This window comes from Hyperolius riggenbachi, chromosome 8, assembly GCF_040937935.1.
Source record: "Hyperolius riggenbachi isolate aHypRig1 chromosome 8, aHypRig1.pri, whole genome shotgun sequence".
Taxonomy (NCBI): Eukaryota; Metazoa; Chordata; class Amphibia; order Anura; family Hyperoliidae; genus Hyperolius; species Hyperolius riggenbachi.
Genome location: NC_090653.1, coordinates 235,311,811 through 235,329,009, shown reverse-complemented (window position 1 = coordinate 235,329,009; position 17,199 = coordinate 235,311,811). Strand labels below are relative to the sequence as shown.

General features: G+C 44.8%; 1 protein-coding gene across 1 annotated transcript in view; it reads left to right on the top strand.

Moving 5' to 3' along the window:
* BCAP31 (B cell receptor associated protein 31) overlaps positions 1-16,213 on the top strand; it is a 101,298-nt gene extending 85,085 nt beyond the window's left edge. The window contains exon 8 of the mRNA XM_068248357.1: positions 15,637-16,213. Coding sequence (XP_068104458.1) covers positions 15,637-15,675 — 39 coding nt within the window. The 3' untranslated portion in view covers positions 15,676-16,213. The remainder of the gene's footprint in view (positions 1-15,636) is intronic.
* The last annotated feature ends 986 nt before the right edge of the window (positions 16,214-17,199 follow it).

Sequence of the window (17,199 nt, the reverse complement as noted above, 5' to 3'; positions counted from 1 at the left end):
CGCAGTATGTCCTTCCCCCTTCACTTCTGGCCAGCGCATAGTGCGAGGCTCAGAAGCACGCTGTCCCCTCTGTGCTGTGTGTGCGCTCCATTACACCAAGTGTCACATGATTAGCATGTAATTACCTCTGTAATTTTCACACACCGTTAATTAACAGCCTGTCTTTAACTTTAGAATTCTGGCATTATTTTAAGGATTGAAGAGTTAACTTAAAGACAGAAGAGCTAACTTTAGGTTTGCCTAAGGTAAAATGTTTCCTGAATACTACATGCCTCATCACCATGGTGATAACTATAGAAACGTTATTAAAGACAGGAGAGAAGCTTAGTGAATTAAGGCCAAAGTGTCATCTGTGGGTTGGAGGAGCCTCATAGTGTGGCCTGAGAGGTACTTTGCTTTTACCTGTGCTACTGAGCCAGTCTATCATAGAGAGGAAAGGTGAAGAGAGAAGTAGCGTATTGCCAGCCACAGTATATTATATTCCAGAGCAGCCACACTGCTTCTTAATGACACAGTCAGTTTTGTTGCTGCATGGATATTAGATAAAAGAGGGGTAATAGTCATAGTAAGCATCATTTTGGCTCTTTTTTATGCTTTGGCATTTACAGCGGAGGTCCACTTTAATCTCTGCTGTGTTTTCTGGTATTTGTGTTTAGTTTATTATTGTGCATGGAAACGCATTCATTTTCTTTACTATCTTCTGTCTTGTGAACATTTAAACTGCAGCGATTTCTATAGTTTAGCCATTTTGTATGAACCCTAACAATGGGTGTTCTATCTAGAAGGGCCGTACGAAGTATGACATGGTTACTGGGTATTAGTCTCTCTGCAATGAATAATAGTTCTGTTGTCTGAGCCAGTACATTTCCACACAGCTGAGTATTTCTGTGGAAGATGCCCTGTACACCTGCAGCAGGAGTGGCTCTGCGCTCTGATTGGTCACCTGCCTGTTGCATGCTGGCGTACGTGCGACCCTGCCTGTCGTGTTGGCAGTTTGAAAGTCACTAGCTGAGTGGCACTATAATCACATCTAGTGCTAGTAATAAAGATAACCCATTGAATGGCAGGAGGAGGGTGCATAGGGCCACTCCTGCTACACACAGCACGATAGGGAGCAGCTATTTACAAGCCTTCTCTACTCAGTGTGAGGAATGTCTCACAGCTACTAGAGAAATTGGTGCTGGGAGGAGTGTGTGAGCTCCAGCACATTCTTCACAGCAGCATAACAGTCCTTAGCTAGCTGTTGGGGAACTACAAGTCCCTTCAAGCTTGTCGCTGTCTAGCAGGCATAATGGAGTGGGGAGTTTTGTTCATCAGCAATTGAGGTGTTATAATTATTGATTTTATAAAGTGCCAACATATTTTGTGGCACTGTACAATTTTTAAGAAAAACAGACATAAGGTACATAATACAATATATTGAGATTGATGGCACAGAGGTGGCAATAAGCGTAAAAACAATTTAAAATCCATTTGAAAATTGGAGATAGTGGTGGACTTGCCTCCAGAATTCACACAAGCTGTGTAATTTCAAAACTGTGTTTCTTTATTACAAAAAAACAGCCACAATAACTCCACATGGGACACGTTTCGCGGGCGCACTCGCTTCCTCAGGCAGTAACCTGGAGCACCTGTTTGTCCAGTGCATTAATCCTGGCAGCTCCGCCTCTTTCTGGCTATTGTGGCCGTTTTTCTCTAATCAAGAAATGCTGGTTTGAAATTACACAGCTTGTGTCTGAATTCTGGAGGGAAGTCCACTACTATCTATGATTTTTAAACTGATTTTAAAATACTTTTATTCTCTTTGGCGCGTCTGTCCATCGATCTCAATATATTGTATTATTATGTAACCCATGTTTGTTTTTTCTTACATTGTACAGTGTTTTTGAACAGAAGCGCTAGATTAGAATAAAAGTAATTAAGACAAGTTTAAAAAGTGAGGTAGCGGTGGACTTGCCTCCCCGAGTAGATTCAGTCAATTTTCAGTTAGAAAATTCTTTAAACGTAAACTCCAAAAATGCAACGCATATACCTGCTGCTTCATCAGGCTATAACAGGAGTAACTGTTTCGTCATGTTATGCCAGTAAGGCCGGAGGCGCTTAATTTATGTTAATGGCTACATGATCTATACATTTTTATTTATTTTTTTCCCCTGGGTGCAAACTCGCACCATGGCTTCAATTCATCAAGCATTACCGCATTCGGTAATGCTGAAAACAGCTGACTTTACGGAGCACTTAGTAAAATGTTAATTCATCAAAGCAGTTACCGCATGAGAAGCAGACAGAGAGATAAATTACCGACTTGTTAAGTGATTACCTCAACACATGTCAGTAAAATGTCAGCAAATGTTAATTCATCAAGCTCACAGCATTCGATAACATGTGAGGTGCTTATCTCCAGCTCTCCCCTGTCGATAAGGAGCTTGGAATGCCTTCTCAGTGTTTGACAGGACCATAGAAACCTCCCCTGTCCCCTGCAAGTGCTGCTGATAGGTTGGCCAGGCTTCTTGGGTGGAACAGACCCCCCCCCCCCCCCCCCCCCCCCCAGGCAGCCAGGGGAGAGAAAAGTTATTTTCCAGGCACCCTTCTTTTCTAGGCACCCTTCGGTAGTGTAACCCCTTAAGTGCCTGTTTAAATATGCAGGGATGCAAGTGGGAGCTCATGGCAAAATGGCCTAAGCAGGGAATGTGTAATGTTTTTCAGCAGTTCATCTGAGCTGTGGCAAGTAAATAGAAACTTAAGACTAATGAGACAGATTCAGCAAGAGCAGAGGCAGCACAACAAATATAAAAGGCACATGTATAGGGATGTCGGTGCTGCCTCTTTCCTATTGTAATGCCCTCACTGCATGGACCTCTTCAGTAACTTACATCTACCACATGTGTGAAAATATTGATGAATTAGCACAGTGAAGTGTAAAATACCGAATGCGGTATTTTAAGGACTGGGATTTTGTTATTGAACACCCTTTGATGAATTGAAGCCCATGTATGTTCTGGTAGACGAGATTTCTAAATGACGCCAACGCTTTGAATGGTAACTTCAGTTAGAAACACCTGATCTGCATGCTTGTTCAGGGTCGATGGCTAAAAGTATTAGAGGCAGAGGATCAGCAGGACAGCCAGACAATCTGTATTGTTTAAAGGAAGTAAATATGGCAGCCTCCATATCCTTCCCACTTCAGGTGTCATTTAAAGTGGACCTGAACTCTTGCACAGGACAGAAGGAAAACCGAGATAAATGCACCCTGTATGTATTTAGAGAGCTTAGCCTAATTCCCCCCCCAGCTGTGAGTGTTCCCCACCGAAATGTGATCTCTCAGCTGTGGCATGGCAGAGCAGCTAATTTGTAAACACCCTTATACAGGATGTTAACAATATGTCTGCTTCCATGAAAGCAGGATACAAATCCTGCAGATTGATTGCAGGGTGTGTATCAGCTGTAACCAAGAAATGTTTTTCTTTGAAGGGTATTATGCTGTTGTGTATCCTTTAGAGCAGAGAGGAAGTTCAGATCCACTTTCCGTCTTTGCACAGGGTGCCCTGAACCCCAAGGCACTCCCTGTACCTATCTAGTGATTGGAGGAAGCTCTTTATTTTCTAGATTCAGTTGTCCACTTCTTACCCCTTCCCCTTTTATTTTACAAATAGTGCCAAGTGCAGATGGTAAATTCTTCTCGGATCACTTGGGTTGCATTACCAGCTGATATAAATAGTTTGCCGTGGTGGCTTTAACCTGGGCTTCATGTGACCTCTGGAAGCCTATATGTGGCAGCCAGGCCAGAGTAGTGACCTTAACCCCTTCAGTGCTGGGTAGGCCACAGCTTGGAGCTGCTGGCACGGAGGCCGGCGGAGGACAGGCTTTGATCCGCAGAGTAAAAATAAACAGCATGTGTTATGTACATACTTGGAAAGCCAATCAGCAAATATTGTTGGTGCGCAGTGCTTTACAAGCTGCAAATGAATGCAGGAATTATACTTTGGCATTGTCGTGTCGCTTGGGTAATATGTTTTGCTTCAGCCCATGACTGGTGTAATCTAATAGAAAAACCTTTTAGCACAGAGCCCCATTGTTTGTAGACAGCACAAAGCATTGTCTGCAGTCCCCTTCTTCACCCCCAGCCATGTATTCCTGCGCTATACTAGCTAGCAGGATCCCGAGGTGCCAAGTTACTCTATGAAGAATTGTGATCCGCAGGATCTTGTGCAGGGAATCAGCAGAACTGAAGTTAGTTTTAAAACAAACTGTTTCACTTACCTGGGGCTTCTCCAAGCCCCCAGCAGCCGTCCTGTCCCGCGCTGGTCCTCCACAATCCTACGTTCTCCCGCCACCGCTCCAGCTCGTTCCTCGACTTTCAAGTCGAGGCCTGCGCAGCCCTGCCAAGCGTATACTTTTGATGCGTTCCTGTCTGCAATACTGCTATTGCAGACTTGAAGGCAAAGAAAGATACGCGTGGCCAGAGCCGCGCAGGTGCAGTGGCCCGGCGGCAAAACCTAAAGTAGCTGGCGGCGAGAGAACGGAGGATCGTGGAGGACCGGCGTGGGACAGGACAGCTGCTGAGGCCTTGCAAAAGCCCCAGGTAAGGGAAACAGTTTGTTTTAAATCTTACTTCAGTTCCGCTTAAAAGTCCTGCACTGAAAAAACACCGGGAAGTACAGTGTGGCCTCCTGATAACAGGTTTGTAAGTTATCACTTCCATGTGTCTGAAAAGCAACACCTATAATGCATCAGGTCAGGTCAGGTCAGTGGGCGGAGCTAAACAAATCTGTACTTTTGTGCCAGTGGGTTCTGCATGTAGACTTGGCTTAAGTGTTGCGCTTTGGACACAGACAAGCGATGGCCTGCAAATTCCTTGTTGTTTTTTTTTTTTTATTTGATTTTTTTGTATTGGAGGAAGGGAGTTTAAGCAAAACAGGTTTAGTGATGACAGCAGTCCCCTGGCAACTCCGGTGGTTTCAGATCCTGCCTGATTATTTTTATTGTATTAATAACAGATTATGCAGAACTGAACAATATATAATTGGAGAGACAGACAACAAGGTACAAGATCATGCAATGGGGATTGTCTTAAGGTGGTTATACATCTAGCGATGATGGGCAGATTCCACCAAGAGACAAATCTCTCTCTAATCTAATCTGATGAGAGAGATCTGTTGCCTGCCCATACACCACAGGCCAATTCCCGATCAATTTCAGCATGAAATCTGCATCGGCCACCCTGACTCTTTCCCCAATGATAAATATCGCCCCGGTGCCAGTTCAAGGAATATATTACCTGTCTGCAACCTCCGCTTGTCCCCCGCTGGCTTCTGCATACCAGAGACAATCAGAAAGGAGGTAATAGGGAGACACCACGAGTTGCATAAGAGGGGCTCAGCAGATCGAGTTATGGCATTGATGTGGTGGGGATGGCGATCTTGAAGAGATGTGTTTTGAGTGCTTGTTTGAAGGTGTTGAAGGATGGTGCGAGGCTAATGGGTAGTGGAAGGGGGTACCAGAGAGTAGGGACAGCTCATGAGAAGAACCGCAGTCTGAGGCAGGGTGTATGTCTGTGGACTAATTCAGAGATGCAGGTCTTGTGTACAGATTTGTAGACCAGGCACAGAATTTTGAAGGTGATACTTGAGAGAGGATAAGGAGGGATTTACAGAGTAGAGTCGTGGAGGCGGAGCAATTGGAAGAATGGGTTAGCATGACGGATTATAAGGTGGTGATGCGGCTCAAAGGGAGTAACCTGGTGGCATTCCACATTGTAGAAGTGTTTTGGAACTACCTCTGTGATCAGTATTTAATCTGTTTTTAGTGTAGTGTTCTACTTCTAATACACATGCAAGGATTTAAGGGCATGGAAGTGCAAGTCAAATACCCTCAACAGTATACATCCAGCCAACTGTCCATCGCCATGAGCTGTTTAGTCACTGCACTTGCACAGAAATTACACCTTTTTCAGATTGTACAACATGTATTATTTTTGGGAACACCAAAAGTCCAAGTCTAGGAAGTCTGAACATGGAAGTGGGATGGCTACAATCAAGGAGCAACACATGACTGGGAGGAAATGCTGTAATTGGATATTACGTATGGTAGAGCATGCTGCACATGGAATGGAATCACTAGAAAGTTGGCCTGGGGGTGGAAAAAGTCTGCAGCAAAGGCTCTGTGCTTCTACTGTATGTAAACAGTGGGATCCTGCTGTCCTCACATTTCTCCATTTAGGGGAAAGGTATGTTTTGCAATATGTTTGTTGTTTTGCTGAGAATCTTCTTTATTGTGATCTTGTTATGAGGTGAGCGGTTTAACATCACAGCTGCATGCAGCACAATGCCTTTTCTGCTGGGTGTTCAACAGGTTGGTGGGAAGAGTGTTGGATGGTGTTTATGTTGCCCCTAGAATGGAGGTGTTTTAAAGTGGATCCGAGATAAACTTTTAAAATTTTTAAAGCTCCAGGAAGACAAAAAAAAATTCCTTTTTTCTTGCTTGTTTTGCTTTTGAGGCTTGGCTTGGTTTGGAGTTTGGGTCTTAAAGAGAACCCGAGGCGGGGTTCTGACAATGCAATCCACCTACAGAGGCTGGGGCTGCCTATTCTGCCCAGCCTCTGTTGCTATTTCAATCCCCCCTAAGTTTCCCCTGCGCTCTGCAATCCCCCATAAATCACAGCCGCGCTGTGCGGGCTGTGTTTACCTTTGTACTGTCAGTTTCGCCGCTCCCCTCGCCTCCTGCATAGCTCCGGTCCCCGCCTGCGTCCCTTCCCTCCAATCAGCGGCGAGGGAAGGGACGCGGGCGGGGACTGGAGCTATGAAGGAGGCGGGGGGAGCGGCGAGACTGACAGTACAAGGTAAACACAGCCTGCTGTGACACACTGCCTGTTGGCAGCGCGGCTGTGATTTATGGGTGATCGCAGAGCGCAGGGGGGGGCCTTAGGGGGGATTGAAATAGCAACAGAGGCTGGGCAGTATAGGCAGACCCAGCCTCTGTATGTGGAGTTCATTGTCAGAACCCCACCTCGGGTTCTCTTTAAAGCTGGTCAGGGAAGAAAGGGTAGTTTCTCTGGCCACTGAATCCTTTATCCCGATTTGTCCACCTGTGCACATGCCTAGTTCACTCCTGGCCATGGCTGCTATACACAGCCAGAGGTGGGGGGGGGTGCATACATACAGGGGACGTGAAGGACATATAATGGCACAAAGGAGGGGGAGAAAGAGACGGCAGAGAAACATTGGGAAGAAGGGGAGACTTTTGTAACCGGGGGAACTGTGAGTACCATAATGGACACGTACAATTTTAGTACATTTTGAGTCTCTTCAGGCGTCTTTTTTTAAAATTAATGCATTAAAAAGTAAATCTATAGTAGTGTTTTTATTCATGCAGCCTATATTTTCTTGTATTGTAACAACTTGAGATCAAAAGCACCTTGGAGGGCCTTGACGTGTAAGAAACAAAAATACTTTTGGACTGCAGTCATCTATTCTTATATTGTAATGGAATTCACATGTGACCTCCTATGTCCAGCATAGTAAAGGTTGTGTCAGTAATATTTTATTCATGCACTCCTGGGAAATGTCTGAGCTGGAAGTGTTGATTGCTGTCAGCAGCCTCTTTCCAGTCCTTTGTGTTATTTGTTACTCCTGTAATCTCTAGTAGGGCCCTGCAGGCCTTTCTTCCAGGCTGGTACAGTTACAGAACCGCAGGTTACACTACATGGAAGCACAAGGAGATCCTTGGGGTCCACTATATCCATTATAACTGAAAGTGGACCTGAACAAGCCAGAAGGAAAAAGTAGAAAAATGCACCCTGAATGTATTTAGAGAGTTGAGCCTGTTTAATTACCCCTCATTTGTGTCTAATTACAAGTTGTAATCTGATCCCTCCCCTGTGTCACATGACTGCTTATGGCAGATAAGCCCATTTGAAAGCACAGGCTGTAAACAAATATGTCTGCTTCCATGAATCAGGAAGTGGAAACTGTGCAAATGTATTGTAGGATTTGTATCAGCTGTAACAAATACATGTTTTTTGTTTAACCCCCCTGGCGGTTTGCAAAAAATCCGCCAGGGGGCAGCAAATCTTTTTTTTTAATTTATTTTTTTTTTTTTTCATGTAGCGAGACAAAGTCTCGCTACATGATAGCCGCTGCTCAGCGGCATCCCCCCAGCCCCTCCGATCGCCTCCGGCGATCGGAGATCAGGAGATCCCGTTCAAAGAACGGGATCTCCAGGAGGGCTTCCCCCGTCGCCATGGCGACGGGCGGGATGACGTCATCGACGTCGTGACGTCAGAGGGGACTCCGATCTGCCCCATAGCGCTGCCTGGCACTGATTGGCCAGGCAGCGCACGGGGTCTGGGGGGGGGGGGGGCGGCCGCGGCGAGAGGAATTGTGGCGGATCGGCGGGTAGCGGCGGCGATCAGATGCTACACGCAGCTAGCAAAGTGCTAGCTGCGTGTAGCAAAAAAAAAAATTATGCAAATCGGCCCAGCGGGGCCTGAGCGGTGCCTCCCGGCGGCATAGCCCGTGCTCAACACGGGCTTACCGCCAGGGAGGTTAAAGAGAACCCGAGGTGTGTTTAAAGAATGTTATCTGCATACAGAGGCTGGATCTGCCTATACAGCCCAGCCTCTGTTGCTATCCCAAACCCCACTAAGGTCCCCCTGCACTCTGCAATCCCTCATAAATCACAGCCACGCTGTGAGGCTGTGTTTACATCTGTAGTGTCAGTCTCAGCTGGAAATCCGTCCTGCGCAGCACACAGGGGAAGGGAGAGGGAGGGAGCGGGCGAGAGGGCGGAAAGCGCTGCGGAGGGGGGCTTTGATGAGCCAGCCCCCCCCCCCCGCTAAGCAACTGCAGCCGGCGGCGATCAGACCCCCCCCAGCAGGACATCCCCCTAGTGGGGAAAAAAGGGGGATAGTCTGATCGCCCTGCTGCACTCCTGATCGGTGCTGCGGGCTGTAGAGCCCACGCAGCACCGATCAGTGTAAAATCCCCTGGTCGGCAAGTGGTTAAAGGTTATGCAGTTGTGTATCTTTTAGAGCAGAGAGGAGTTCTGAGTTCAGGTCCACTTTAAAGGACAACTGATGTGCAGTCCATTGTCCATATTTTCCTATGGCCTCTTTCACACTATATGCTGAAAAACTGAAGCTTTTTCACAGTGCACGGAGTGGCTGGATAGTGTACTGGTTAAGGGTACCGCCTTTGACATGGGAGACCAGCGTTCAAATCCTGGCTAGGGTACCTATTCAGTAAGGAGTTCCAGCCCTGCACTTTGCCGAAAAATGCATGCAACAGTGACTGCATCGTACTGCTGCACTGCGCATGTAGTCTGAACATCAGACAGTGCACTCTACGCACTTCTGATGTTCTTGCGTGTCACACAACATCCGTGTTGCTGACATGCTCACGGAACCTGTATAGTGTGAATGAGGCCTACCTTCAAGGCAAAACATTCTGTCACCTGATCGCCTGTAACACCTCAGTCTAACTGATCTGTGTTGGCAATTACACTAAAAAGCAAGGTTGTCAGATGAAAGCCACAGCTTTATATACTCAGAAGAGAATCAGAAGTTCCCACTGCCATTATCACTGTACTGACAGCAATATCACTGGATACTAAAGCCTTAGTTCACCCCCCTGGATTTTCCATCGGAAGGATATGCTATTGCTCATACCCTTCTCATATTTTATGCAGCTGTTCCAGAGAAATTTCCTTTGGCACAATCAGTCACATGACCAGAGATCCAAGCACACATTATAGAGTGGAATGGGAGCATTATTCCACAACCTTACAAGTCTAGAGGTGCGTACACACATGCGACTATAGTCGTTTGTAACGATCGTTCCCTGATCTTTACCAACGACGATCGTTACAAAAAAACGAACCAACGACTACTAAGGCAAACGACGAACGAGCCAAATCGCTCCAAAAGAAAGTTCTGTCTCGACGGATTTTAACCAACGACGATCGTTTGCAAAAGTAGTACATCGTTGGAAACGGTCGTTCGTACTAGGCTTGACATGCGCATTTCACAATTTCTCCATGAAACTTCTCATTTTTATGCGCAGGCGCAATAGTTGCTTTACGTGATGTAACGTTCGTTCTAACGATCAGATCGTTACACACCTTTTAAAACTAACTTTACTTAGGTCGTTCTTTCATCAATTAAAAGTTCGTTCGTCGTCCTCAACGAACGATCGTTGTCGCATGTGTGTACGTAGCATTAAGGTGGCCACACACAATTATTGGCCTCCATTCTGGTAGGGTTATCAAACAAATTACCTCATGTAAGGTAATTTACCTCATGAGGTAATGACATTTAGCAATTGTGGTAGATTTTAGTCATGTTTTACCTCATGAGGTAAATTATGAGGTAATTAATAAGTTAATTTACCGAAAATAGCTATTCACATGGAAATTTGGGGGCATGTTAGCACATAATTTACCGATTAGTTTAAGACCTGCCTGTACCTGGAGGTAAAGTCAATTTGTATGCATTTTGCAGTTTTTAGTGTAGTTCCTATTGTTGTTTTAGTGTCGTTCCTATTCAGGCTGTGTAATAGAAAAGAATAGTGGAAATAAAACTCCACTATTTCCTGAATTTTTTTTTTTTTTTTATAAATGATGCCTATAAATATACTTTTCATAGGTTGCAGTGTTCTCCCCAGAATTTTTCTCCAGCCGGGTGGCATGAAATAGTAGCCGGGTGGCATGAAAAAGTAGCCGGGTGGGGCGAGGTGAAAATGCAGGGCAACTGTGCTTACAGCATAGGAATAGGTGAGGAGGTGAGCCGATGACAGCCGGGTGGTCACAAAATCTAGCCGGGTGGAGCACCCGGCTAAAAGAGCCTGGGGAGAACACTGCGTTTGCTACATTATCAAATACCCTTCACCCCCCCCCCCCCCCCCCCCCCCCCCCCCCCCCCCCCCCCCCCCCCCCCTCAAAAAAAAAAAAAAAAATCTTCCAAAGACTATCCTAACTTATGGAAGACAATTAAAGACTACTATTTATTAACGGCAGGCTTACTGCTGAAATACCTCGTTTTACCTCACTTTATGCATTTACCTCATGTTTTACCTCATGTTCGCAAATTAAAAAAAATCTTTCTGAATTGCTAAAAAAAAGAGGAGAGATACCTCATGAGATATTTTACCTACAGAAAAATATTTACCTCACATAGCTACCAGAATTGAGGCCAATAGTTTAAAAAAACACTAAATTAGAGAATAGCAATTGATTTTTTCTGTTGAATGAAAAATTATACTCAACAAACAGATCCCACATGTATTCAATTTTGAAACCATCACAAGAAAATTTATCAACTAAAGCATAAGAATTGGGTTGGAAGTAAAAAACGGGAGAAAATTTCTTTAGAGTCGATCGGAAATAATGTTTATTTGAAAAAAGCTGTCTTTATTGAACACATCATTGGGAGTTATTCTTATATGTTAATACAGCAAGCCATTGCAACATGTTAGGATAGCGTTTGCTTTGTATGTGTACCTTAAAAGTTCGGAGACTTAACCAATTCTGACCACTATAGCTTGATCTTGCGTTCACAAATCTATTCCCCATCAACTTTTCCCAGAAGCATGACATCTATTACACCGCTCACATTCTACTTTATTACTGTTGTCGTTTTCACTTCTGTTACAGATAGTTCTCACACAGTCTTACATAGTTCTACACTTCCCTTTCATCTTGAGTTTAGCTTTACAGTTTATTTGGTTGGAAGAAGAATTCCATACAATACTCCGCACACCATCCAATTTCTGGTCAAATTGGCCTGATTTTTCCAACCTTCCCAATCGACATTTCTCGGGAATTTAAAAAAAAAAAATTCTGATCAAATTTCTAGAATGCACAAAATAATTACTGGTAGTTTTTTTTTTAGATTTTATTATTAGGTACTTATCCGTTAGCCGGGCGCATCCGGCAGGTGGCGCTGTTGATGTTAATTCCAATCATAATTACTTCATGTCAACTTGTGAATGTAAACCGCCGGATGCGCCCGACTTAAACAGATCAAGCCGCCGGCTTGCTTCGGGTCTCGCTCTTCTCCCCCTCTTGCCCTCTCTCCTATAGAACACTGGGGAGGGGACATGCGTGTCCCCCCAGAGTCGTTCGTCGCAATGCCGCGACGAACGACTCTGGTGGGACACGCATGTCCCCTCCCCAAGGCTCATACGAGAGAGGGCAAGAGGGGGAGGAGAGCGAGACACTCACGAAGCAAGCCGGCGGCTTGATCTGTTTAAGCCGGGCGCATCCGGCGGTTTACATTCACAGGTTTACGTGAAGTAATTATGATTGGAATTAACATCAACCGCGCCACCTGCCGGATGCGCCCGGCTAATGGATAAGTACCTATTATTATTCATATAACTGATCGCTGTGGAATTGTGGTGAAATCAAATATTTTGGTTGTAAAGTGTGTGGCCACTTTAAGCATCAGATTATGCTTCCTCCAGCCTCATTAGGTGCGTGCAGTCCCTCACCGTCCTTTCTGGCTGCTCCGTTCTCTTGTAAATCCCCCCCAGTAATCCAGCTGGCCTCACTCTTGTCGCACGCTGTGTCTTGCACATTCCCTAGTTGCTCTCCCGCGGCCGGCAATATTCTGCGCCTGCTCAGTACTACTGCGCAGGCACAGAATGCTCACATGCAAAGGAGCGTGGCTGGGCCTTGCTAGAACAGAAGAGCGCAACTGGCCAGAATACCGAGGGGATGAACAAGAGAACAGAGCGGCCAGAGAGGACAATGAGGGACCGCATGCACCTAATAGGGCTGGCGGAAGCCCCAGGGAAGTATAAATACACCCACACGGCTCATCTCCGGTTCCCTTTAAATGTTCATTACACTCTGCAGTTAAGTTTCATGATTTTGATTTGTTGTAAAAAAAAAAAAAAAACTCGCCTAGCAAGCACATCACAACTCATTTGGATACAAATAAATCCATCGGCTGCAGATTAATTAACCAGTTGCCAGTAAATTGATTGGCAGCTGCTGCTTTTTGACCCATTTGTCATTGGAGGAAATTTGCATATTCAAGCCCAGATAAATTCTAAATTAATCCAGGCAGAATCGTACAGTAATCAGGATTTTAAGCAAATATTTACTGCATACAGAAGCAAAGTGCTGGACAGAATGGTCCATACATGCTGGGAACTGCAGTGCAATTTGCATACTCTGCTTTCTGGATTTAGCTGCTGATAGGGTCAATCAGGTGAGACACATACAGTAGGAAGAATAGAGACCAGCTTTTTTAGCAGAATCCCTGCATCATAGTGAAAAATAGGGGTCTAACATGAGGAGGTGGGACTGCGGAGTTCCCCCCCCCCCCCCCCCCGCAAAACTTTGTATGAGCCCTCCACCAACTGTTGTCGTTGGAAGGGTGGCGCTGATAGTAGCCCAAGGGGGGGGGATCAGTCCTCCCTCCTCGATTCTGTTTGTGCATGCTGCTCCCCCTTCTTGGGCTGTGCCCCCTCCTGCCTCTAGAGGGACCCAGAAACAGGACCACCCCTCACGCTTCTCCCTTGAAGGGCACCCCTGCGGCTGCATCCCTTGCATGGCCTATTGTTACGCCCTGGGTGATTAACAATTGTAAGACCTCACCTCTTCTAATAGGAAATAGTTTGCAGGAGCGCTGTTAAAGGAAACTTGAAGTGAGAGAAATACAGAGCCGCCATCTTCATTCTTTTATGACTAATGCCAGGTGCCTCACTTCTGTGCTGATGCTATGATAAGTCACTGGCCCAAAAGAGGCATGCAGATCAGATGCTTTGACTCTGGTCTCTGACTCTACTGGCTGCATGCTTTTTGTGGGTGTGTCACTCTGCATGACATCCAGGCAACTGGCAAAGGAATGAAGATGGAAGCCTCCATATTCTTCTCATTTCAGGGTTTCTTTAGGCCTGTATGGACAGGTGCACAGTTCTATAAAGGATTTTTCTCTATGAAATGTTTAGTTCTAGAAGAACTGTTTATCGTTTACAATTATCAACATGATTGTTTTGAAAATTTGCCTTATTCAAATTTGAGTTTAGTGTGTTATTACTGGTGCTCACAGGTGTCTTGCTGAGCTGTAGTTCCTGCCTTCAACAGCAGGGGGTGCTGTTAACACAGCCATTCTTAGCGATTGGGACAGAAACGCTGCTATTTTACTACAGAGACAATAACTGCAAACGTTCCAATTTATTGAGGCAGGGAACACACTTGACTGTTTTCGTACGCGTTTTCTGCACAGAAAAACTCATGTAAATCAATGGGCTAGTTCACGCTTAATAAAAAGAAAAAAACGGACATTCTGCATAATGACTGCACATTTTGTCAGTTTTCTTTATCAATTACATCAGCTGCTGTGAAAAAATGGCCCCGATTTCCTGCATTTAAACACACTTGGTGTGCAGAAAAAGTATACAGAAAAACGCGCGCATGAAACTGAAAGACAAGTGTGTTCCCTGAAACAACCACTTTAAAAACTCAACAGCTGCAGACTAGATGGTGTTTGTAACGCTCTGCAGTAGGCGTTCCATTTTTGTCCTTTTAATTGCTGTGTAGAGTGCTGTTTTCCCTGTAGAATCCTGAGTCAAATCATTTCATGCGCTTCATATCCCATTCATTAAAGTTTTATGGAATATTTAATATCAAACATCTCAAAAATGTGTCTTTGGCCTTTCCCCGCCCTCCTCTGCGAATCCTACAGACAAGGAAGGGAGGAGAATAGAATGGCATCTTCTAGTCTGGGTTGCTGTTATTAGATAAAGATGATGTTGGCAAGTATGCAAGGCCTCCCCACGAGCTCTAATGGCTTCTCAGGAAATGACACGCGGTGATGAATATGCTTAGCTGAAAGCTCTACTAGCTCTAGGTGTTGCCATTGAAGCTTTGCCTTTTTTTGCCTATTTGCACAGTTAATACTATTTACCTAGTGAGCGGTATGCATGTGCTATTGGTGCTGCAGGCAATTGATATGCAGTATCAGCCCTATGACAAGGTGCATTGTGATTTTAATGTGTGAACCCTTTACCTGCCTCTGATGGATTTCTAGTGTATTGAACACAGTATATATATTATGTGGACTTTTTGTTCATATCTTTGTGCTGCACCTCTGCAGCAGTGTTTTGTTTTTAAAGGAACACTTCCCTAATAAATAGTTTATCTTTATACACTGAGCCAAGTGGATTTGAATTATTTTGAGTGGTCATGGATGTCTGGTTTTGACAACTCATAGCAACCTTGAACAGGAATGTCTCATCTTAATGTAACAGAGTAGCCAAGCAGCTTGGGTTCTCATCTTAAATAATAATCATTAAATATCACAGAATGTCAATTGGATGCATCTATTGTTTAGTAGATTTTTGAAAGGTCATTGTTTTATTAAACGTAATGTCTATTCTAGTAAAAAGATCTGGTAGTGTATCGTGGTCTAAACTGTCTGTCATTGATTTCTGCTTGTTGGCTACAAGTGTAAAACCTAAAATGTGTATGCAGTCAACTGAGATGTCCAGAGGTACTGCCACTGACTGTGAAGCATGAGGTCACGAGTTTGACTTCCAGGTCAGGGAAAAACAACTGTGTATGCAAACGTTCACATTCTTTATCTTTATCCAGCAGTCTTTATCCAGTTAACGCTTTGTTTTATCCCAACAGGCTGAGACAGAGGGAGCACGAGATAAGAAGGATGAATAAAGACTCGGCACCAGGCTTTGAAATGGCCACCTTGAACATCTCCATCCAGCTTACATGCAATATTTTACATCTGCTGGTCAACACTGAGTGTCCTGTGACCCCCTCCACAGCATCAGCCTTGCTCATTTTACTGAGATAGTACAGCAATTTGTACCTCTGCTCTCTGATTTCTATGTCCTGTCTATCGGCTCTACCAAACACGTCAGCACTGTCAGTATACTCTCTAAAGCTGTCTCAATTGTATCATTTCCCCTGGTACTGCTGCTGGATGGGGAGGCTTCAAACACCAATGAATGGAGAAATTCTAAGAGATACAGCATTGTACATACCACACCTTTTGTATATTTCATGTGTGCACAGCCAATGGCACGCTCTTCAGCCTATACGTTTCTTAGATTTATTTTTTTCCTTTAACCACACAACACCCCCAAGTGTCTTTCTCTGTCTGACTAGCCTCATCAAAATTCCTTTGTGATTATTGCAATGGTAATTATGTGTAGTAAAAGTACAAAATTAAACTGTTATACTCTTCTTACAAGGTCGTCTGTATCACGCCATATCTGCTGTGTTACTGCTTTACTGTCAAAAAATGACCTTAATAAGTGAAATGCATCTAAAGATATGAGTGATGATGAGTTGCTCGCTGTTTAATATCTCTTTTATTGCCTGTAGGTTTTATAATTCATGCCGGAAAGCTTTAATAGGTTTACATGGGTACAGGAAGTCTGTCCCCTGCTTCTGCCGTTCTCAGTCTACGTGTGAATGACTGTTGGTTCCCTTACAATGTTTGTCCCTTTTGTAACCATCCTATTTACAGTGTTGGCTGGAAATACTGTATGACCGGTCAGGGCTGTGGAGTCTGTCGAGGCGTCGGAGCAATTTTGGGTACCTGAAGTCGGTGGTTTCATAAAGTGAGGAGTCTGAGTCGGATGATTTTTGTACCGACTCCACAGCACTGTAACCGGTTGCTACGGGGCAATAAGAACAAATATTTTCCACAGACGGGACCCTGGGTTTCAGTTTTCTGTCTTTCCAAAATACTTATGCTAAGTTGATTGAAGCTCAATGTTCACTAATCCTTTCTCGAATCAGTTTAGAGTGAGCCCAAGGCGAACCTTGGGTCAAAAAACAGATAGCTAAAAAGAGGAAGCCTCTGGATCCTGTAGAGCAGGAGTGCCCAATGCGTTGATCCCAATTTACCAGTCCATCGCAAAAGGAGTGCTTGGTAGATTGGGAATGTCGTTGAATGTCAAAGACGAGCTGGACACCGAGCAATGAAACCGCCGAAGTGGAGCGAACAGATGTGATCACTCGCCTATTAGCGTGCCAGGATCCTCCTTCAGCTCTGCTGTCCACAGTCTCATATCTGATGCCCTCTAGTGACGTCTCTACCTGTGCCGCTGCAGGGATCACAAAGAACAGACTGTGGACTGTAGAGCTGAAGAGGAATCCTGGCTGCTCTGGTAGGGGAACATGATTGCCTATGCTGTGGTGGGGCCAGCAAATATTGAGGGCACATCTGGC